Source organism: Anomaloglossus baeobatrachus, chromosome 12, assembly GCF_048569485.1.
Source record: "Anomaloglossus baeobatrachus isolate aAnoBae1 chromosome 12, aAnoBae1.hap1, whole genome shotgun sequence".
NCBI classification, from domain to species: Eukaryota; Metazoa; Chordata; class Amphibia; order Anura; family Aromobatidae; genus Anomaloglossus; species Anomaloglossus baeobatrachus.
The window spans coordinates 25,275,102-25,300,593 of record NC_134364.1 but is presented as its reverse complement, the minus strand read 5'-3'; the positions used below and the strand labels follow the sequence as shown (position 1 = coordinate 25,300,593).

Sequence of the window (25,492 nt, the reverse complement as noted above, 5' to 3'; positions counted from 1 at the left end):
ATCTTGGTGTCACCATTGCCCTTGATTCTACACAATCTGATTTTCAGTATCAGACACTTGTCAGCTTATTCATACATTTCCAGGAGGAGTTACAGAGGAATTTAACTCCAGAAGCTTTTCCAGAGTCGTTATTTCATGGGGAATACAAGGAATTACGAAAACAGGAGAAACACGGGTATCTTTAAAGGCGATCATTGTGAGAGGATCACTCTTTATATCAGAAAATTATCCGATGCTCCAAAAATCTCTCACCGCCCTGCAGTATAAATGAAAACCGCGCATAAGATCTTTTATATCAAGTTTTTGTTTTATTATAAAAAATTTTTTTTTTTTTTGTCATGAATTCATGTATCGCCGGCACCGCGTGAAATATTTACACGCACCAATCACATAATCCTACATAGGACAACGGTAAATCCATAATTGCCGACATAATTACACATTTCCACCATTTGACGGCAGCGAGAAATAAATAAGATGCATAGACCACGGGTATTGGAGGCAGTGGACAGACTAAGTGCATACCCAGGCTACAAGACATTTCAAGTGTCATTTAAAGTATTTGTTTTTAAGCCCCACCCACAAAAGTAAAATTAGCGGCATATTTGCATAGGCCCCGCCCATTTTCAAGAACTCTTAAAAATTGTGGCAGTGGATAAAAACGAAGACTGGTGATGTTGCCCATAGCAACCATAATCACCATGGATGTTTAGGATTTAGCGTGTTCAAAGTTTTTCGGGTTTTTTTGTAAAATCAAATTTAGTTTTTGTTTTCGAAGGGGCTTAATATACTTTTTAGAAAAATTGAGGAGTAAGGCGAGCTGAGCGGCTTGATCTCTTCTCTGCGGCCTACACTGCAAGTTCGGCTCTAAAATGAAGTGTATGTCTGACTGTCTGGTTGCTAGGGATAAAATGCCTAACAACCAACATGACGATTTGATATTCACAACTTATTCAGGTTTCCGAAATTATAATTTACAGTCTGGTTGCTAGGGATGCAATGCCTAACAACCAACATACTGATATGGTTGTCAAGCAGTCTTTCCCTAGCAACCAGACTTGAATTGTTAAGGTCTTTACTTCAAGGCCGCATGGCCAGTGAACTAATCACCGCAAAAAGGCAAGGAAGACCCAAATCATTATTCACATCATTTGAGGTAGAAAACCTAACATTTTAGAAGTTCTACAGAAACATATCCAATACTCTATACATTCATGATTCGACTAGAAAGGAGGAAAAGTCAGAAAGTGGGCATTATGTCTAAAAACTAGAGCAGACAAGTGACGGGGGCATCCTCAGAGCAGTTTTAAGTAGCAAATTGAGAGCAAAGCAACCACTCGGGCACCTAGTGGCCAACATGGTCCTCCTCCCTTAACGGCAATTTAGTAAATTTATCCGGCCAAGAAGACATGATGGAGTAAGGTGGGGTCTGAGTCCTACAGCTAGAATGGGGCATTCGTCCATCCCCTCCCAGGGGGGGGCGACGGAGGAAATGGATGAAGGTCCCTGGGGCAAAAAAAAATAAATAAAAATGGATCAAGGCCCCATTATACTCATCTTGTCCTATAACAAAAAATAAATAAATAAAAAATAGGAGTGCCTAGGGAGCACTAAAGTTATATAGATGGAGTGGACAAATACAAAAGTGATAAAGATTATTACAACCCAAAATCAGGAATATTTTCAGCCCCCCAAAAAATGGCCAGAAATTTTCCTTAAACCCGGCCCTACTGTGCCCCAGTCCTGCAAAACGTAGAAGTGGCAGGTATACAGACCAAGACTAGTGTACATGTGCAAATTATTTGCCCCTATGGAGAAGAGACAGCAGTAGACATATGGCGGCCCTCCAAGGTCACGTGGGTACTAGGGATGGACTGCCCGACCAGCCCATTAAGAAGTGTGGCAGTGCTTGGTGTCAGTCTTCGTTATGGAATATGAAAACAGTGATGGAGCTCCAGATCTCCTGGTTAAGACCTCCACTGTGTTGTGAGCGCTCCACCTAGACCAGCTGGTGTCAAGTCTCTCACTATTTTGCTCAGTCCAGAGATCTTCTCCTCCAGTAAGTAGTTCTTTTTCTCGGCGGTCTGATGTCTCTGCTCGCTCATCTCCAGAGCCTTCAGTAGCTGAGAGTTCTCCACATATAAATCTTTAATCTGAGCGTCTGCTCTTGTGTTTCTCATCACCTGCAAGACAAGGAGAAAGTGTGAGAAGAGCTATGGATGCCTGATACAGAGCTCAAAAACGTCAAGCAGACTATCTGCAGCCACTGCTATGAGGAGAGCTTACGCTATTCCCTAACCCAAAGTTCGCTACGAGAGAAGCTTCTCTTTGGAGGGTCGTCCAGCACTCCATAGCACATTAGATGGGGACAATCATGGACTGGGGCCACTGTGGAGTGAGATGGAACATATACCTCAGTCATGCAAAGTCTTACTTGTTCTTTCAGCTGGTTCACTTTTTCCTGCAGTAGCATCTTCACGATTCTTAGTTTCTGCTCCACTTCAAGCATTCGGACCTCCATTTTTCTCAGCAACTGTTCCGGTTCACTCTAGGAAAACAAAGCACAATAAGAATCGATTCAGAACTAATTATGGCGTTTGCTGGCTTTGCCCTAGAGTTCTATGTCTCTCCCACCTATCCATTCATGTAGATCATCTGTTTCTACAATCACTGAAGATCACTTACATATTGAAATCGGTTCAGATGAAAAATGGATTGGAAAACGTCACTATAGATCCGACTCTTGAAGGATTCCTCGTTCTATGGTTGGTCTTCTGAGGATCTTCTCTCTGCCGGTGCAACCTCGGATGCACCCTACAGCTTAGTTTGGAAAGAACACTTCGCAGGACCGAAGGTGGCAACATGTCTGGATACTGCATGAAGGTGTGATTGTGGCCCTCAACTAAGATCGCCCCTTATACCAACAGTGGCCAGACCAACATGATCTCCATGATCTTGGAGGACAGAGAACATGGGTAGAGAAGAATAGCTAGCCAAAACCTATAAGGTCACCCATAAACATACAGACATAATTCCCTTTAGTCCGTGGCAGCCAGTGTCATGTATTCCGTTAGCCAGAAATGGCATCCAAATGGTTAACCACAGAGATGCGGTGGCCTGTCAGACAGATGCAGCCTAGTGGATACAGCCGGATGCACATGGTCAGGTGCGGCAGGGGCAATGGTTGAGGCATGGCATAATATCAGAAGTGAGTGGTGTTATCACACAGTTACTCACGGTCTCAGTCAGTCTACGAAAGAGCAACGAGGGCACTCAACAAGACATGCTATGGTAGTCACAGCCTAAGTCACAATGTGTGGTGGCAGGCTTCGGTAATGATGCGTTATTAGTGGTCATGGTGTCCATGAAGGAGAAGAAGTGGTGTCTATGGTCAGTCAGTCACGTTGTACCTGCAGCATTTAGTCATTATGTGGTTTCAGGATGTATTCATTCATGGTAGTAGAAGTCAGTCATGATGGCGGTCAATCATGGTGTGACACAATCATTCACAGCATCCATCAGTCATGGTGGGTTGGTGGACCAGTCAGTCACAAAAAGGTGGCAGCGTTCACGCAGTAGGGAGCTTTTGGTGGCTTTTGCCTTTAAAACACTTTTTTTTAGAAATAATTATAAAAACTTTTCTGTAATTAAAAGAATTTTATTTCCCAGCATCAAAACATCTGTGGTTTCTTCCAAAAGTATCTTACAAATTTTGACAAAATTTCCAGTAGAAAGAGGCTGATAAATCTGCAATGCGCCGCGTATAAAACGTCATTTCTCAGATCAAAAAACGTTACAAAAGGAAGAAGAAAATATAAATATATCGAGTGGACGAAGAGCGAATCTAATAAATAGTATAAATACATAAAACTTTACACAATGGATGATTCGTAGTTTTTTTTAAATAAGGTATTTTACACATTATTACTACATTAGTAAAGTACAAGAAGTTCAGAAGCCCCCCGCCTCCCCCTGAAAAAGGAAGAATAAAAAACACTAGGAAATGAAGCCCAATGTCAAGTCACTAAAAAGTCTATTTAGCCGAGAATGTTGAGTGCCACCTAATACACAACCATGGCTGAACACAATTTTTAAAAACTTGACACTGTCAAAAATTTTCCATTCTTTCTTTTTTTTTTGGAGGGGGTGGGGAGCCATGAGAACGTAGACTTCTCAAATCACCAAGATTCTCAATAAGGACAGACGTAGGGAGACAGGAAAGTGCAAAGTCCCCATTTGAGATCCTCAGCGAACAGACCAGATTCATTCTTACGCCCATTGGTCCACCGCCATCGCTTTGTGCCGGAGCAGGGTGCATATTAATACTGGAAAGGTTAAAATAAAAAAGGAAGGAACAGCCAAGCAGCTGGGCGCCATGCCCTCAACAAGGTCTTTCTCAGCTTATGCCAGTGGTGTTAGGGTAGGTTAACGTTAGGTTCTCGTTAGCAGAAGACACATTCTCAGAGGCGGCCAATCCGTCTATAAGAGTCTGCATGCAGCGCTCGTTGCTCCAGAAGCAAGGCCTATGGGAGAAAGGTCATTGGTACTTTTCACCCCAGTTTTAACTTACAACAAAGACACAAACGGCAATTATTTCACTATGGAGGATCCCTGGCGATGCGAGAGACCTCGGGAGACAGAAACACATGGAACATGCGAAGCATAGGGGAGTCTACCGTAGATGTCAACTTCCACACAGTCCATGCATGTGCCCTGACCTCAATTATTGTGCCAGCCTTCTGCCTACCCCACTACCAGTCTTAAATACTATGTTCACCAAAATTCCTGTAGGCACAGGAGCCGACCCTGCCTACAGTAAGGAAAATAAGTAATGGATCCTCTGCCGATTTTGCAAGTTTTCCAACCTACAAAGAATGGAAAGGTCTGTAATTTTTATCAATCGGTAACTTCAACTGTGACAGAGAATAAAAAAATTAAGAAAATCCCATTGTATGATTTTTAAATAAATTATTAATTTCCATTTTATTGCATGAAATAAGTATTTGCAGAACTTAATATTTGGTAGAAACCTTTGTTTGCAGTTACAGAGGTCGGACATTTCCTGTAGATTTTGACTAAGTTTGCACACACTGCAGCAGGGGTTTTGGCGACTCCTCCATACAGATCTTCTCCAGATGTTCTCCAGATCTTCTCCAGATTTTTAAGGTCACTCCTCCATACAGATCTTCTCCAAGTCTTTCATGTCACTCCTCCATACAAAACATCTCCAGATCTTCCAGGTTTCGGGGCTGTCGCTGGGCAACACTGAGTTTCACCTTCTCCAAAGATTTTCTATTGGGTTCAGGTCTGGAGACTGGCTAGGCCACTCCAGGACCTTGAAATACTTCTTAAGGAGCCACCCCTTAGTTTCCCAGGATGTGCGTTTTGGGTCATTGTCATGCTGGAAGCCCCATCTTCAATGCTCTTACTGAGGGAAGGAGGTTGGTGGCCAAAATCTTGCAGTACATGACCCCATCCATCCTCCCTTCAATACGATGAAGTCATCCTGTCCCCTTTGCAGATCAGAACCCCCAAAGTATGAGGTCTCCACCCCGATGCTTCACGGTTGGGACTCAGTGAGTGCTGTCGGTAACAAAAATCCTATTTTGGTCTCATTGGACCACATGACTCATCTGCATCATCGAGATGGTCATTTGCAAACTTCAGATGAGCCTGGACATGTGCTGGCATTTGCAGGGGGACCTTACGTGCCCTGCAGGATTTGAATCCATGACGCCGTAGTGTGTTACTAACCGTAATCTTTGAAATTGTGGTCCCAGCTCTATTCAGGTCATTGATCAGGTCCTCCAGTGTAGTTTTCTGCCGATTCCCGACCTTTCTCCTCAGCCTATGAGGCAAGATCTTGGATGGAGCCCCAGACCGAGTAAGATTTACAGTCATTTTGTGTTTCTTCCATTTTCTACCAATTGTCCCAACAGTTGTTGCCTTCTCACCAAGCTGCTTGCCTATTGTCCTGTAGCCCATCCAAACCTTGTGCAGGACTACAATTTGGTCCTTGGTGTACTTAGACAGCTCTTTGGTCTTGGTCATGGAGGAGAGGTTGGCGTATGTGGACAGGGGTCTTTTATACAGGTAGCGGTTCAGACAGGTGCAATTAATACAGGTCATAAGTGCAGAGTTGGAGCTTCTTAAAAGAAAAAAATATATATATAAATAGGTCTGTGAGAGCAGAATGCTTGCTGGTTGGTCGGTGATCAAATACTTATTTCATGCAATAAAATTAAAATTAAATTTAAAAATCCTAGTGGGATTTTCTGGATTTTTTTTTTAATTCTGTCACAGTTGAAGTTACCTATGATAAAAATGACAGATCTCTGCATTCTCTGTAGATAGGAAAACTTAATTATTAGAGTATCAAATACTTAATTTCTCTCATTCTACATCTTACCAACTCTTCCAAAAATTGTGAAAATGGGGAAACCGCCTGGAAGTAGCGAGTACTGAAGCTTTCAGAGTGACCCTTTATTGGGCATAGCCTCAGGGTCAAAACACACTTTTAGGGGGAGCGCAAGTGTGAATTGTTATGGGAAAGACATTTATCTATTTTGCACTCAAGCCTGCATGGAAAGACCGAATGCACATATGTGACATTTACAGACTGCGTACGGGCTGCAATGTCCAGACCAGCAGAGGGTCTCCTGGAAAGCTGCGGGCAGACCAGGCATTGCGTTCTGTACTAGGACTCAATATCAGACATGTGATGAGGCACGAGGTATTTAATGATGTAATACTCAAGTACAAACAAAACTGGCTGCTTTCATATTAAAATAGCGCCACCCCCATCCATGGGTCATGTCTGGTATTGCAGCTCAGCACCAAAAAAGCCAATAAGATTGTTCTGCAATGCCACACATGACCTGTGCACAAGTGTGGCACTGTTGGGACAGGAACCACCAACATATGCAACCGCATATACCAATTTAATTTTTATTATTATACAGGGTGGTCCAAAAGTAGGTGGACAGTATGTGTAATAGGGTTATCAAACATTGTGTAAAGCGAAACTGACTCAGTTGCCCTTCGCAACCAATCAGATTCCACTTTTCATTCTTCACAGACTCTTTGGAAAATGAAAGGTGGAATCTGATTGGTTGCTAAGGGCAACTGAGTCAGTTTCACTTTACCCCATGTTTGAGAACCCTATTACACATACTGTCCACCTACTTTTGGACCACCCTGAATATAAAAAGGATTAAAAATCAAACACACAAGGATGTTTCCAAAGAGCAGAACCCGTCAAAAAGGTAGATATTATATTGGGAACACCTAGTCAGGTAACTCCACGTATAGTGTAAATAGTAACAACCATCGATTACAATTGGACCAAAGAAAATGCAAGAGTTAAACAAAGTAACAAAGTACAAACACAAGTGTGCTGAAAAATATCCAAAGGAATTACATACGGTAGTAAACATATAACTCAGCAAATCAGGTCCTGTAGTAACCTGCAGTATACCTATAAGGAAGTTGGCAAACAGTAATGGCGTCCCACGCACCCAACGCACGTTTTGAATTAGCGATGCTTCTTCTAGGAGGGTCACATTACTCCTGGAAAAAGCATCGCTAATGCGAAACGTGCGTTGGGTGAGTGGGACGCCATTACTGTTTGCAGACTCCCTTATAGGTATACTGCGGGTTACTACAGGACCTTATTTGCTGAGTTATATGTTTACTATGTAATTCCTTTGGATATTTTTCATCACACTTGTGTTCGTACTTTGTTCCTTTGTTTAACTCTTGCATTTTCTTTGGTCCGATTGTAAATCGATGGTTGTTACTATTTACACTATACGGGGAGGTCACAATATAATATCTACCCTTTGAGTTCTGCTCTTTGGAGACATCCTTGTATGTGGGATTTGTAATCATTTTTATATCTAATAATAAAAATTAAATTGGTATATGCGGTTGCATAGGTTGGTGGTTTCTCATAATTAGTGGTTTAAATTTCCCTCTTCTTGATTGTGGTTTTGGTGTTGTTGACTGTTGGGATAGGGTGGAAGTTCGCCATTGGTTTTCTAAGCACATGCTGGGAAACCTTTGGAAGTTGACATCAGCGGTAGACGTGCCTATATAAATGTTAAGGGTTAAACACACAAAGCTACACGACATCTATTGGTAACAGGGAAACAAATCCAGCAAGCAGATCAGGGAGGCATGCAGAAATATATGGGGACGGCTATACACCGAACACAAGGGGGCAGTAAAAGGCTCTGGTGCAGGTCCCAATTCTGCAATCCATGCCGCCAAGATAAGATCCGCCAGTGGTGGGTTGGTTGTTATATCATTTTAGATTTTTGGGGTGTCCATGAGCCCAATGATAAAATATCACTATGTGCTAATAGTATAAGAGACACAATATACAGAGGAAAGGGGCTGCTACATTGTGTAAGAGCACAGGCTGATGACTGGAGTTCAGGGGATCAGGCATTTTACTAAATTGCTAATAAAAAGTTACATGAATCTCAAAACACAATATATAGATGACAACACATCAACAAAAACACATATATTAGATATTCTAATTGTATATATACACGATATAAAGATTACAACAAGTAATCTGCCATTTCTGGTGGAATATTTCCTAAAAACTGGCGATTATTTCTTTACACCTGCAGTACCTTAGTTCACCACTGTGACACTTGACAATTTTTCCATAGGTGACAATGCAACAGCGCCACCATTACGACAATCCATTTTAAAAACTGAATTGCTTTGGAGTGAAGCAATATGTAAAAATGGCAAATAACTTGGTTTAATCAGTATAGACATCTCTATAGGACACACTATAGACAGAAGACAAAGCTACGACTCCTTTAAGCTTGGGTGATGGGTACCAGAGCGACTGACTGCATGGTGGGATGCAATTCACAGACATGGATGGAAACAATGCACCAATGTAGTTGAATTGACTTGAATGCATGCTATAATGGGATGAGCTGTGGTTTGTATGAGCCGGCATAACCAGAGAAAGGGTACCCTGCATGGTAACATATATAACAAGTGATATGAAAGGTGTCGGCACCAACCTGTGGAGAGCTGTTGTCAGAGCTGCGGTTTTCTGCTGCTGCCGGATGCGGTTGGCTTCGTCGGTCCACCCGTGGTATGGCGGCACAAGCTTGCTGCTGGAGCGGAGCGTGGCTATGGGTGGCACTGGAGGAAGAGTGCAGCATCTGGAAAGGAAGCTCCCACTAGTGAGACCCCATTATACTCATTGTACTGTATACCCTACAGCAGGCAGCAGTCCTATGCAAGGATGGCCAGGTGATGTATGACTGCGTATGGTAATGCACTGCAGAAAAACCACATCGTACAGACATGCAGTCAAAAAGTCCCACGGAAAAAACACAGAAATCCTCACGTCATGCAATAAACGCTAGAAGATTATATGAAGATTGATGAGCAGAAACTAAAATATGAGAAGTGGACACTGAAGAGGTCACATCAACCGCCCAGACAATCAACGGACCCCGACATAGGTACAGAAAGTGATGTCTGGGCACGCGGGTCTGCAAATTGGTAGAATTTGTAGGGGGTTGAATACTTTTGCACATACATGTATATTAATGGAGAATGCTCACTGCTCACATGGAGGTGTATATATACACATAGAGTGTGTGTGTAATACGGTATATACATAAACTCACTGTTCGATATATTTTATATAAAAAAAAATATATAATAAATGTGTATAAATTAAATATATAAATATAAATATATATATATATATATATATATATAAAAATTATATAAAAATTATATAACTATGCAGTATGTAAAAAAAATATACAAAAATTATATATGTATATAAAATATGCATATAAGACATAAAAATATCAAAATTGTATCAAATATATAAAAATTATATACAAATATATACCTACATGTTTATTATTTTATATAAAAATTATATATACAAATATCAAAATTGTATGAAATATATAAAATTATATATAAAAATCAGATATAATTTATATATGAAATATTATATATAATATATAAAATATGTATATAAAAATGATATAAAAATATCAAAATTGGATCAAATATAAAAATTATATATAAAAAATGTATATATAAATATATACGGTATGTAAAAATTACAAAATATATAGAAAAATTGTATATAAAATAAATTAAATATTCTGTGTTCTTTTTACCCCCTCCCCCAATAAAAAAAAAAAAGAACAGTTAAAGTAAAAAATGTACATAGTTAAAATAAGTAGAATAAAAACTGTTTCCATTGGTATTTAAAGAAAAAAATAAATTATAGTTATTTATTTTTGGATGGACACTTCTGCACCTTCTGTGCAGGACACTAGAGTTGATCTCTCTGTAGAGTTGATCTCTCTGTAGAGTTGATCTCTCTGTAGAGTTGATCTCTCTGTAGAGTTGATCTCTCTGTAGAGTTGATCTCTCTGTAGAGTTGATCTCTCTGTAGAGTTGATCTCTCTGTAGAGTTGATCTCTCTGTAGAGTTGATCTCTCTGTAGAGTTGATCTCTCTGTAGAGTTGATCTCTCTGTAGAGTTGATCTCTCTGTAGAGTTGATCTCTCTGTAGCCGTGTGACCTGGTAATGTAACGCTCGGTCTCATTTCTCTCGGATTCCCTTGCTACTTCGCACTATATACAGGTCACCAGATGATATTTTCCAAATTCAGCTTTGGCTGTGACTAGAGTGTAAAAAATCCTAATAGAAAAGTTGCCAATTGTGTTACTGTCCGACGCAAACAGTTAGTAAAGTTGTGTATAGTTGTTTCCAGGCCGGGTGTGTTCTCTGGACCATAACCAGGTCCACTGGAGGGGGCCCGGGGTCTTTGGTGGGCCGCACCCGATGTTACATTGCCATTGACTGTCTTTACTATAATGAGTGGATGAGACACCAGAACACAAGGGTCATGCAATGATGGATTTACGGCACTCGGGTGATGTTACCATAGATCTCAGAATCAGAACTGCACCCTTCTCTGAGATTTCCTGAGGTCTGAACACCGGGAGGTAAAGGACAGAACAAGAAAACAGGGAAATACGTGAGATATTTGTCATTAGTCCAAACAAATGAAAGGAAAAAAAAATATCAACATTTCTGAAACTCAAAAACAACGGGGAACCAAGAAATAAATCCTGTGCAGACAAAATGTCATACTAGGTATGGGGGAAGTACCGAGCGTACGGCGGAAAAGAAAGATGGTGACCCCTGACCAAACCTATCGCTGGGCCCTGGCTCCCCTCACCACCCTACATAGGTACTTATGCGACGAGCCGGATATCTGACCCTGATCTGAGCCCAAGGTAGGGAATGGATGGGATGAGCACTTAGTCAACCCCACCAAGCACTTTAGTTATTTGATTTGTACTAGACTTGATGGATCATGACTGCACAAGGGGCAATAAAAACATGAAAGGAGCAGACAAAAAGAGAAGCCTATGTGAACAATGGCCAATCAGAAGACCCCCCTTCTATGGACCTAAAAGGATCAGATGATTATACCTATTACTTATTCTCATCCTACACAATTATGCTGTACTGATAAAGGGTGGGGTGCACCACTAGCTCCGGCCGGGTGTCACCGGACTTCCTATCCTGCTAGGTGCGGCTCTCTGTACTCAGACTATGGCGGAGACACCACCTCTCCAATCAAACAGGTCTTGACAGCAGGCAGAATAGAGGAAGGTGTCAGGGGGTCCCATTTCCTGGAGAGAGGCGGGTCTCACCTCCGGGACCCAGATCTGATCGACATTTAAAGGTACCTGTGGAATACCCCCTTAAGGAAGGACAGTGCTTCATTACTTACTTCCTTGAACGGATCTTCATATTTTCCCTGCTTTGCTCGTAAGACTTCATTTTCGGCCTTGATGGCTTCCAAATCCCGTTCTAGGGCACTTAGCTGACTAATCTGTGGATTAAAAATGACAATCCGTGACTCCCCAGCGCCGCCCCATGGGTTGGGTATAGTATTGCAGCTCATCTCCATCTTATAACCCTGCTGGCACATTAGGGTTAGTGACCCTATAAAGAAAGCATGACCGCGGTCATCCGGGGCACGGGACGGACCTTGCGGTTTGCGGACAGCAGGTCTTTCTGGAGCTGCTCGCACTCCCTCTTCAGGCTGGTCTTCTCCTGCTCCAGGGCTTTGGCCAGGCTGGACTGACTCTGCACCTTCTGATGTTTCAGGGAGAGGATGTTGGACTCCAGCTGTCGTACCTGCAAGAAAAGAAAGAAAACTCACAAAAACCTATCATTATAGACACAAATTGACTTAAAACGGTTCTCCGACCATTGGAACTTATTGGCCATCACTCGGACTGGCAGGACTGTTAGCACACAGCAGCACAGAGTATTTCAGGCATTGAAAGACGTGACCTGTGCGGTCACGGACATTGTACCTTTTCCCTGGATTGCGTCAGATCGCTCTTCGTATTCTGCACGTCTCGCTGTAGTCGCTCGTTCTCCTGTCTGAGAAGCTGCTGCTCCTGCGCCATCAGCCGCTCCAGGTCGTCCCAGTACTGCTTCTTCTGCTGGTTCTGAAACCCTGAGGAGTGCACGGCCATCTCCAGAACCTGCTTCTATGTACAGGAATGGAAGGACACATTAGACAACGTCTTATAGGATCTTTCTTAGGCCTCGCTCATACTTGCAATTAACAAGGACAAGTGCAATCTGATAACATTCGATGGCACGCACACCAGTGGCAACAATAATGCAGTATCCTGCGACTGTCTGCGAGTCTCTTCTCCCGTCATACAAGTCTATGGGTGCGAGTGAAACATCGCACTGCACTCGGGTGTCATCAGAGTACAGGCTGATATACACAGACGGGCAGAGGAGAAGACTGAGAAAATAATCTCCCCTCCTCCGCACCGCTGATCCCATCACAAAATCGCAGCACCGCCCGAGCCGAGGGTCATTACCAGATCACACCCAATGCCATACACAAGTGGGAGCGAGGCCATAACAACAGAAGCACAACCGCTTCAAAAAGCTTTTCATCTCTAATACATTTTACAACTATTCTGCTGGTGCAGTCACTGTGTACATACATTACATTACTGATCCTGAGTTACCTCCTGTATTATACTCCAGAGCTGCACTCACTATTCTGCTGGTGCAGTCACTGAGTACATACATTACTGATCCTGAGTTACCTCCTGTATTATACTCCAGAGCTGCACTCACTATTCTGCTGGTGCAGTCACTGTGTACATACATTACTGATCCTGAGTTACCTCCTGTATTATACTCCAGAGCTGCACTCACTATTCTGCTGGTGCAGTCACTGTGTACATACATTACATTACTGATCCTGAGTTACCTCCTGTATTATACTCCAGAGCTGCACTCACTATTCTGCTGGTGCAGTCACTGTGTACATACATTACATTACTGATCCTGAGTTACCTCCTGTATTATACCACAGAGCTGCACTCACTATTCTGCTGGTGCAGTCACTGTGTACATACATTACATTACTGATCCTGAGTTACCTCCTGTATTATACCACAGAGCTGCACTCACTATTCTGCTGAACCCAGTTACTTAAATAATGGTTTTGTCTTTAGTTTAGAATGTATTTTATGATAAGAAATGTTGCCACCTAGTGGATATGTTAGGTAATGCAAATGCAGGACAGAATGCAGGTTGATTTCAGATAAGATAGGGTTAATGGCAGTGACAGGAGGGTTAAAGTATCAAAAGTGGCCATCTTGGGGTCAAGTGGCAGAGTAGGTTCAAACATGAAGAGGAGAGGACATGGGCCTAGGTGTGAGGACCGGTCCCGGAACAGAGGCCGCCTCTAGAGGGCCAAAGCCTACGCGGGCTCAGTCAAGCCGTCCGGGGGTGGAACGGACAATAGTGAGAAGCGGGACAAGGAGATACCAAGGACTATGTCAGAGCAGTGAGGGAACCTGACAGAATACCAGGTGGTGACCGCTATACTCATATTGGGAAGCCTAGGTGAATAGAGTATTTCCTCAGCTGGGTGAGAAGACGTTGGTTACCAGGTCTGCCATGAGGGTGGTAAGAACAAACAAAAGGAGTATAGTTAAGAAAACCCTGAGGTGGTTTCTTCACAGAGAATAGGAGCGCAGCGACTGAGCGGCCCAGCGCTGCCTTCCTACACAGTACTGCGTACATACGTTATACTCCAGAGCTACACTCACTATTCTGCTGGTGCAGTCACTGTGTACATACATTACTGATCCTGAGTTACCGCCTGTATTATACTCCAGAGCTGCACTCCCCTTCCTATAGTAATGTGCCCCATGCATGTCTTCTTGTAGTAAACACACACACACACACTGTGCAGCCTCAGCTAACACACACACACACACTGTGCAGCCTCAGCTAACACACACACACACTGTGCAGCCTCAGCTAACACACACACACACACACACACACTGTGCAGCCTCAGCTAACACACACACACACACACACACACTGTGCAGCCTCAGCTAACACACACACACACACACACACACACTGTGCAGCCTCAGCTAACACACACACACACACACACACACACTGTGCAGCCTCAGCTAACACACACACACACACACACACACACTGTGCAGCCTCAGCTAACACACACACACACACACACACACTGTGCAGCCTCAGCTAACACACACACACACACACACACACACTGTGCAGCCTCAGCTAACACACACACACACACACACACACACTGTGCAGCCTCAGCTAACACACACACACACACACACACACACTGTGCAGCCTCAGCTAACACACACACACACACACACTGTGCAGCCTCAGCTAACACACACACACACACACACTGTGCAGCCTCAGCTAACACACACACACACACACACACACACTGTGCAGCCTCAGCTAACACACACACACACACACACACACACTGTGCAGCCTCAGCTAACACACACACACACACACACACACACTGTGCAGCCTCAGCTAACACACACACACACACACACACACTGTGCAGCCTCAGCTAACACACACACACACACACACACACTGTGCAGCCTCAGCTAACACACACACACACACACTGTGCAGCCTCAGCTAACACACACACACACACACACACTGTGCAGCCTCAGCTAACACACACACACACACACACACTGTGCAGCCTCAGCTAACACACACACACACTGTGCAGCCTCAGCTAACACACACACACACACTGTGCAGCCTCAGCTAACACACACACACACACTGTGCAGCCTCAGCTAACACACACACACACACTGTGCAGCCTCAGCTAACACACACACACACACTGTGCAGCCTCAGCTAACACACACACACACACACACACTGTGCAGCCTCAGCTAACACACACACACACACACACACTGTGCAGCCTCAGCTAACACACACACACACACACTGTGCAGCCTCAGCTAACACACACACACACACACACACTGTGCAGCCTCAGCTAACACACACACACACACACTGTGCAGCCTCAGCTAACACACACACACACACACACTGTGCAGCCTCAGCTAACACACACACACACACACACTGTGCAGCCTCAGCTAACACACACACACACACACACTGTGCAGCCTCAGCTAACACACACACACACACACACTGTGCAGCCTCAGCTAACACACACACACACTGTGCAGCCTCAGCTAACACACACACACACACTGTGCAGCCTCAGCTAACACACACACACACACTGTGCAGCCTCAGCTAACACACACACACACACTGTGCAGCCTCAGCTAACACACACACACACACACACACTGTGCAGCCTCAGCTAACACACACACACACACACACACTGTGCAGCCTCAGCTAACACACACACACACACACTGTGCAGCCTCAGCTAACACACACACACACACACACACTGTGCAGCCTCAGCTAACACACACACACACACACACACTGTGCAGCCTCAGCTAACACACACACACACACACACACTGTGCAGCCTCAGCTAACACACACACACACACACACACTGTGCAGCCTCAGCTAACACACACACACACACACACTGTGCAGCCTCAGCTAACACACACACACACACACACTGTGCAGCCTCAGCTAACACACACACACACACACACTGTGCAGCCTCAGCTAACACACACACACACACACACTGTGCAGCCTCAGCTAACACACACACACACACACACTGTGCAGCCTCAGCTAACACACACACACACACACACTGTGCAGCCTCAGCTAACACACACACACACACACACTGTGCAGCCTCAGCTAACACACACACACACACACACTGTGCAGCCTCAGCTAACACACACACACACACACACACTGTGCAGCCTCAGCTAACACACACACACACACACACTGTGCAGCCTCAGCTAACACACACACACACACACACTGTGCAGCCTCAGCTAACACACACACACACACACTGTGCAGCCTCAGCTAACACACACACACACACTGTGCAGCCTCAGCTAACACACACACACACACTGTGCAGCCTCAGCTAACACACACACACACACACTGTGCAGCCTCAGCTAACACACACACACACACACTGTGCAGCCTCAGCTAACACACACACACACACACTGTGCAGCCTCAGCTAACACACACACACACACACTGTGCAGCCTCAGCTAACACACACACACACACACTGTGCAGCCTCAGCTAACACACACACACACACACTGTGCAGCCTCAGCTAACACACACACACACACACTGTGCAGCCTCAGCTAACACACACACACACACACTGTGCAGCCTCAGCTAACACACACACACACACACACTGTGCAGCCTCAGCTAACACACACACACACACACACACACTGTGCAGCCTCAGCTAACACACACACACACACACACACACTGTGCAGCCTCAGCTAACACACACACACACACACACACACTGTGCAGCCTCAGCTAACACACACACACACACACACACTGTGCAGCCTCAGCTAACACACACACACACACACACACTGTGCAGCCTCAGCTAACACACACACACACACACACACTGTGCAGCCTCAGCTAACACACACACACACACTGTGCAGCCTCAGCTAACACACACACACACACTGTGCAGCCTCAGCTAACACACACACACACACACACTGTGCAGCCTCAGCTAACACACACACACACACACACACACTGTGCAGCCTCAGCTAACACACACACACACACACACTGTGCAGCCTCAGCTAACACACACACACACACACACACACTGTGCAGCCTCAGCTAACACACACACACACACACACACACTGTGCAGCCTCAGCTAACACACACACACACACACACACTGTGCAGCCTCAGCTAACACACACACACACACACTGTGCAGCCTCAGCTAACACACACACACACTGTGCAGCCTCAGCTAACACACACACACACACACACTGTGCAGCCTCAGCTAACACACACACACACACACACTGTGCAGCCTCAGCTAACACACACACACACACACACTGTGCAGCCTCAGCTAACACACACACACACACACACTGTGCAGCCTCAGCTAACACACACACACACACACACTGTGCAGCCTCAGCTAACACACACACACACACACACTGTGCAGCCTCAGCTAACACACACACACACACACACTGTGCAGCCTCAGCTAACACACACACACACACACACTGTGCAGCCTCAGCTAACACACACACACACACACACACACTGTGCAGCCTCAGCTAACACACACACACACACACACACACTGTGCAGCCTCAGCTAACACACACACACACACACTGTGCAGCCTCAGCTAACACACACACACACACACACACACACTGTGCAGCCTCAGCTAACACACACACACACACACACACACTGTGCAGCCTCAGCTAACACACACACACACACACACTGTGCAGCCTCAGCTAACACACACACACACACACACACACTGTGCAGCCTCAGCTAACACACACACACACACACACACTGTGCAGCCTCAGCTAACACACACACACACACACACACTGTGCAGCCTCAGCTAACACACACACACACACTGTGCAGCCTCAGCCAGCAGCAGAAACAAACACACACACACACACACACACACACACACACACACATTCTGCTCACCTATCCTCCGTCGGCTCAGCAGCACACAGGCATGTGGACCCGATAATGATCACAGCTCCTGCCTGAACTTTCTGCCGGCGCGTGCAGAGCAGTTCTCACTGCACATCAGCCACTGGCCAATCACAGGTAAGCATCTGATGTCATATGGAGCAGGTGCTTTCCTCCGATTGGCAGGCGGCTGTTATTGTGTTCTGCAGCGAAAACTTTACTGTGCCCGGCAAAGGCAAAACTGTAAACTGAAATAGATAGCTGGAGGCTGCGGCCTCTTGCACCAGTCGCCATCTTTACCGGGTCCACGGGCCAGCGGGCCGCAAGAAGCCACCACCTGAAGGGCCGCATGCGGCCCGCGGGCCGCGTGTTTGAGACCCCTGGTTTAGAATCTATTTTATGATAAGAAATGTTGCCACCTAGTGGATATGTTCGGTAATGCAAATGAAGGACAGAATGCAGTTTGATTTCAGATAAGATAGGGTTAATGGCAGTGACAGGAGGGTTAAAGTATCAAAAGTGGCCATCTTGGGGTCAAGTGGCAGAGTAGGTTCAAACATGAAGAGGAGAGGACATGGGCCTAGGTGTGAGGACCGGTCCCGGAACAGAGGCCGCCTCTAGAGGGCCGGAGCCTACGGCTCATCCTGGCGGGCTCAGTCAAGTCGTCCGGGGGGTGGAACGGACAAGAGTGAGAAGAGGGACAAGGAGATACCAAGGACTATGTCAGAACAGTGAGGGAACCTGACAGAATACCAGGTGGTGACCGCTATACTCATATTGGGAAGCCTAGGTGAATAGAGAGTATTTCCTCAGCTGGGTGAGAAGACGTTGGTTACCAGATCTGCCATGAGGGTGGTAAGAACAAACAAAATGAGTATACAGTAGTTAAGAAAACCCAGGTGTTGTTTCTTCACACAGAATAAAAGCGCAGCAACTGAGTGGCCCAGCGCTGCCTTCCTACACAGTACTGGGTACATACGTTATACTCCAGAGCTGCACTCACTATTCTGCTGGTGCAGTCACTGGGTACATACATTATACTCCAGAGCTGCATTCACTATTAGATGAATATGTAACATTTAAAAAATAATAATAAAATTAATAAAAATAATAATAGTGACTCTCACCCTGGAGTTGGCGTTTTGCAGCTGTTTGTGTAATGACATCACTTCTTGTTTTAATGACTCCTTTTCTTGCTGTGCGACCCGGAGATCTGACTTAATGCGAGCCATCTGGAGGCCGACGCTCTGCAGATTCTCCTCCAAACTATGAATCTAAAAAGGAGCAGAAATTATTGTAAATTAAAAAGGCTGCACCAGCTTACGTAATATGTTTTTGTAAAATGTAAAATGTTCCCATACACGTATATGAATATTATCAGAACAGGCCGCTTGGCCTGATATTTCATATTTCATGTTTATGTCTATGTTTATGCATTTGCTTATTTCCTGGTTGTGGATGTTCCTGGGTGACCGGTTTAAGCTTGAGGGTCACCGTATTAAGCATTTGGGCCTGGGGCTGGTTCGGCAGGGAACTAATCCCTAGTGGAAAGACAGTCCCCCCTTTTGGGTCTCTACTCACTGCAGGCAGGAGTAGAAATTAGTGACCCCCCTTTCTTAATTTCTTAATTTCTTGATTTCTTGACCTATAGTCAAACATCCTTAATATATCTCATATTCTCTATCCCCTACATTTCTTTTCTTCCCCCATACCGACCCATCTGTTGAGTACTATACTTAGATATATTCTTATATATCTTCACACAGTCTCCTCTTCCTCTTCACTCCCTCGCTTTTCCTTTCCTCTTCGCTTCCCCCCCCTTTTTTTTTTTTTTTTCTTCTCTCTCTCTCTCTCTCTCTCTTTCTCTCTTCTCTTCTCTTCTTTTCTCGATCCCCCATATTGTCAGTCCTACTTTCCTACTTGAACTCAACTCTCTAGACCTCTCCCCCTTTTCCATTTCTTGGCGTCCTACACATACCTTTGCCTACACTTGACTCCCCTCCTTAGACCTCTGAGGTCCCCAGAGCAACATGACTACACTTAACTGTTGTTCAATTAACATACGAGGCTTTAACACCCCTCAAAAGCGTTCACAGGTCCTGTACTCTATGCATAAGAAACAAGTCCACGTCCTTAGGTTACAGGAGACACATTTTAAAAAAGATCATGTACCCACATTTCGAGACAGATTTTTCCCTGTGTGGTTTCATAGTACCAACCCCGAATCCAGATCAAAAGGGGTCTCGATTGCACTCCATAAACAACTGGTACACACTATAGTAGACTCAAACATTGACGAACAGGGTCGATATATTTTCCTTAAATTGAAAATAGCAAACTCTCTGTTCACACTGGCAAACTGGTACCTTCCTAACACTAACCAGATCTCTCATTGCAGAACCCTTTTAGCATTACTCGCTGATTTTGCAGAAGGAACAACAGTAATTGGAGGTGACTTCAACTTCACAATGAACTCGGCCTTGGACTCCTCATCTGGACGGAACACCACTCGTATCAGAGAATTTCGTGCCTTGAATCGGACCCTCCATGCCCTCCGGCTGATAGATGTGTGGAGAACTCTAAACCCCCAAGGTAGAGACTACACATATTATTCCCCATCACACAATACATACAGTAGAATAGATCTCTTCTTGGTGAGCCATGGGGCCTTGGCTTGGAACCCAGAGGCGGACATAGGGGAAATTCTCTGGTCCGATCACGCCCCAATTTACGTGTCCCTTCGGGTCCCATCCTTTCCCCAACGCTCATGGACATGGCGATTGAATAACAATCTACTTAAAAAGACACTCTTTGCCTAGAAGAACTGAAATCCTCAATTGACTCCTTTACACAAATACATGGCTCTGATCCGACTTCTTTGCCTACCCAATGGGAAGCATTGAAATGTGTCCTTCGTGGAGTACTAATCAAACATGGCTCCAGGATTAAAAGGGAAAAGACGAAGGAGGTAGAGGAGTTGCTGACACAAATCCACGAACTAGAAAATTTACATAAATTAACACGCACTTCTACGGTTCTGGCCGAACTGGTTCTTAAGAGGGTTACGCTTAGAGACCTACTGGATCAGAAATACTCACGACACAGAGAGAGACTCCGAGGTTATTATTATACATCCTCCGATAAATGCGGCCGCCCCCTAGCGAGACTCTTACACCCCCGGGCCAACACCTCTTATATTCCTTGTATTACCACTAGAGGCAATAAAAAATCTCATGACCCGACAGTAATACTGGAAACCTTCCGGTCTTATTACGGGGACCTTTATAATATCAAAGGGCAATACTCGGAAATACAACCAGCGGCTCTGATAGGGAAAATTGAGAGATATGTGCAGGAGACGGCCCTACCCCCCTTAGATAGCCTCGCTGTAGAGGCACTGGAGGGAGATTTCTTAGAATCTGATATCTGTAATGCAATTCAAAACACACCCTCAGGAAAATCTCCAGGCCCAGACGGGTTTACCCCGGCCTTTTATAAAATACTCAAAGATCAATTAACACCGATTATGACCAAAACGTTCAACTCAATTGATGGAGAGTCACGGTTAACACCACAATCCTTAGAAGCCCACATTAGCGTGATCCCCAAACCAGGGAAGGATCCATCTCTAGCCTCAAACTATAGACCCATATCTATTTTGAATATAGACCTTAAACTTTATTCCAAGTTATTAGCCGACAAGCTGGCACCACTCCTGCCCTCCGATATTAACTTGGACCAAGTTGGGTTCATTAAGGGTCGGGAGGCAAGAGATAATACGATCAAAACTCTATCTCTTATTGCTAAGGCAAAGAAAAAAATCAATACCATTGGGTCTTCTGAGTATTGATGCAGAGAAGGCCTTCGACAGGGTCCATTGGAGCTTTCTGAAGGCAGCTCTGGAGCAATTTGGTTTGGGACCCCGGTTCCTACAGAGAATTAATGCTCTATATGACAATCCATCAGCCAGAGTGAGAATTAATGGGACATTATCTTCTTCCATTGCGGTGAGAAATGGGACTAGACAGGGATGCCCCTTGTCCCCTCTCATACGTAGTGGTCATGGAACACTTAGCCAACGCACTTAGGGGAAACAAACATTAAGGGGATTCAGGTCGGGGATAAACACCATAAAATTGCATTGTATGCGGATGACCTACTAGTATATGTCTCCCAACCCCATATTTCGTGCCCAGCCATAATGAAAGAGTTCGAAAGATTCAGCCTCCTTAGTAACTTTAAAGTTAACCTCACAAAGTCAGAAGCCTTAAATATTTCGCTGTCTCAGGAGGACGTTACAAGGGCAAGAGACAACTTCCCATTTAAATGGCGACCTTCCACCATCAAATACTTGGGCATCCACATACCGACAGACATCTCGAAGCTCTACACACAATTACCTACCACTGCTAGAGAGCACAATCAAAAACTTTAAATCTTACGGGGGTCTAAAATTATCATGGATGGGTAGAATGAATGTGGTGAAAATGGACATTCTGCCACGTTTTCTATATTATTTTCAGACTATCCCCATTTCCCCCCCCTCCAGCTTCTTTTGTAGCCTTCAATCAGCCATCATTCGTTTCGTGTGGGGTAGGTTGAAGCCTAGAATCAATCTCCGCACCCTGACCCTCCCTAGGGCACTGGGTGGGGCCGGTCTCCCCAATTTTAGGGGCTACATGCAGGCTGCGGCCATGTCCCGCCTGGTGGACTGGCATTTTAACAAGGTCTCCAAGCAGTGGATACAGGTGGAGCAGGAGGGGCTGGAGATACCACTTCATCATCTTCCATGGCTGCCCATCACTGACCTCTCTGAGGTGGGTTCATACTCAGACTTCACCAAAGACACTCTTAGGGTCTGGCATACAATATCCAGTAAGTTATCCCCTACACAACATATTGGTCCTCTCACACCTTTATTCTCCACTCCATCGTTCCGCCCAGGATATCAACAAAGAAGCTTTCTCGGCTGGAGGGCAGAGGAGGACACCCGGTTGGGGAGCATCCTGATTGATGGCAAGGTTCCGTCCCTCCAATTTTTTCAAGCTCAGCATCTGGGCGGGGGAAGGAAGTGGTTGGAATTTTTCCAGCTGCAGGCCTTTGTATCCGCGCTGGGGTCCAGTGGCCGAGTTCGAGACACATACAACGCCATTGAAAAACTGTTTACGAAAAAAGATCAGCCTGAACGCCCGGTTTCTCAGCTGTACAGCATTCTCAATGAAATTGGGACCTCAGGCAAACGAGGCTACCAGTTGGCTTGGGAAAGTGAGCTGAAACAACATATCTCACCAGCTGAATGGGAAAAATGCTTTTTATTCACACATAAATTATCAGCTACGTGCGCCACACAGGAGAAAAATTTTAAAATCTTGACGAGATGGTACCAATTTCCAGCTAAGCTTCATTCAATATTCCCTACGGTGTCAGAAATGTGTTGGAGATGTGGACGGGAGGTTGGCACAATGACTCACATTTGGTGGGAATGTAAAGGAATACAGCAGTTCTGGCAAAAAGTACTCTCGAACTACCATCTCATAACTGGGAAAACAGTTGAGAACTGTCCCAAGATAACACTCCTCTCCGTCTTACCTCACGCTATCACATATCATAAGCGAGATATTCTGCGGTTCTGCCTTGCGGCGGCACGCTCCACCATTCCTAGATACTGGAAAACTTCCATAATCCCTCCTATTTCCGAGTGGTACATGGAGATGGCAAATATTTGTAGGATGGAGGAGCTTGCTGCCGAGGGCGCGGACACCAGAGATAAATTTTACAGGACCTGGAACGATTGGATAATGTTTAGGGATTCACCTGACTTCCATAAACTGTTTTGAAGATGTAGACCTCAGAGGAACCCCCTCCCCCCCTTCCTCCCCCTCTCCTTTCTTTCTCCCCATCTCTTCCCCATTTTCCTCTTATCTCCTTCTGCTTTCTCCTCCATATCCTTTTCCTTTCTTATTCTTTCAAACTCTTTATGCCTATGGTATTTTCTCCTGATCTTATATTGGAATAATGAGAGATATGTATATATTATTTTATAAATATTTTTGTTGTTTCATTCATAACTTTAATGGCTCCGGTCAGCAAGTTTTTTCCATTGAGCGAGGGAATACTAAAGTATTAACTTACTAGGCTTGCTTGATCCCCGCTTCTAAATTTGAAACTTGACATTTCTACTCCTGAGCTTGCTTTTCTTAATACTAGCAGTCTGAACATCGGCATAATCTTTAAATTTTTGAAGTTTTGAATAAGAATACGTTCTTTGCCTATATTCTCTGAATTTCAATTTTGGTACTGCAAATCCACGAACTTGTTGTGTTCATCATTACATACGCTTCAAAGGTTTTGAAAATGCCTAAGAATCGATATGCTGCTTGTACGGGACACCGGCAGGCTGCTCTCTGCAGATTGCTTTCTTTGCATAACTTGTTATATGACTCTATGTTGGTTTTTTTTTGTAATCCTGATAACTTCCAATAAAAATAGATTGAACATAAAAAGGCTGCACCAAAAAAAACAAAAAACAATTCTGCTGCAGTACCACACACAGCCAGTGTGTAAGAGGGGCGCTGTTCCATGATCAGAGCTGTCCAGAGTAAAACCAGCTGGCACCCACCTTCTCCTGAGATGCGGTGACCTGAGATTTTAGAGACAGTGACTGCTGCTCCCACGTCTTCTGTTCCAGTTTGAGGCTCGTTAGTTTATTCTCCAGGAGGCCGACTTTAGAGGACTGAGAAAATATTAAGAAAGAGCGGAGAAGGACAATCACAGGTCGCTCAAGACAACTAAGTACAAATGGAGAAGAGTCAAAAAAAAAAAAAAAAAAATGGATCAATGGAGCACGTGCCCACAATTAAAACTCTCCAAAACGCTAACCTCCTTAAAAGTTTGGCGTTTTTGCTCAACTTTTTGCGTTGAGAATTTGTCAAGAAGACTCAGTGTGCACAGAACCTTAGACTACAGCTCTGCACTGATAACTAGGGATTGTGGTGGAGCATGACAATACGTTTTCATGACATTATAGGCGCCATCGCCGCAGTACCTTGGCCACACATCTGTTCAGTTCCTCTCCCAGAGCTTCCTTTTCTTTCATCAGTTTTTCGTGTTTCTTCGTCAGGAGTGAGATTTCGTTTCTCAGACCACTGACCTCGGAGTTTTTAGAGCGCTGTGGAAAAACAATAATTCACATCAGCTTCAGAAAATCACAGACACCAGTGCTCATCATACACAAAAAATCCTCGTATGTTTACAGTCGTGGCAAAAAGTGTTGGCACCCTTGAATTTGTTCCCATCTTTCCAAAATTGTGGGTAAACAACTTTGTTTCAAGTTTGTGATGATTGTTCA

At 44.7% G+C, this 25,492-nt stretch overlaps 1 protein-coding gene across 3 annotated transcripts in view; it reads right to left on the bottom strand.

The window, feature by feature from the left end:
- Positions 1-340: 340 nt before the first annotated feature.
- NIN (ninein) overlaps positions 341-25,492 on the bottom strand; it is a 108,809-nt gene continuing 83,657 nt past the window's right edge. The window contains exons 22-30 of one of the 3 annotated variants that reach the window (XM_075330108.1): positions 25,190-25,312; positions 24,764-24,877; positions 19,272-19,418; positions 12,411-12,590; positions 12,079-12,228; positions 11,819-11,920; positions 9,054-9,197; positions 2,435-2,548; positions 341-2,183 (exon numbers count right to left, since the gene is read on the bottom strand). In XM_075330108.1, coding sequence (XP_075186223.1) covers positions 1,968-2,183; positions 2,435-2,548; positions 9,054-9,197; positions 11,819-11,920; positions 12,079-12,228; positions 12,411-12,590; positions 19,272-19,418; positions 24,764-24,877; positions 25,190-25,312 — 1,290 coding nt within the window. In that variant the 3' untranslated portion in view covers positions 341-1,967. Of the gene's footprint in view, positions 2,184-2,434; positions 2,549-3,445; positions 4,524-9,053; positions 9,198-10,958; positions 11,008-11,818; positions 11,921-12,078; positions 12,229-12,410; positions 12,591-19,271; positions 19,419-24,763; positions 24,878-25,189; positions 25,313-25,492 lie in introns of those variants that run through there. The other 2 variants (XM_075330109.1, XM_075330110.1) reach the window with 2 other exon arrangements.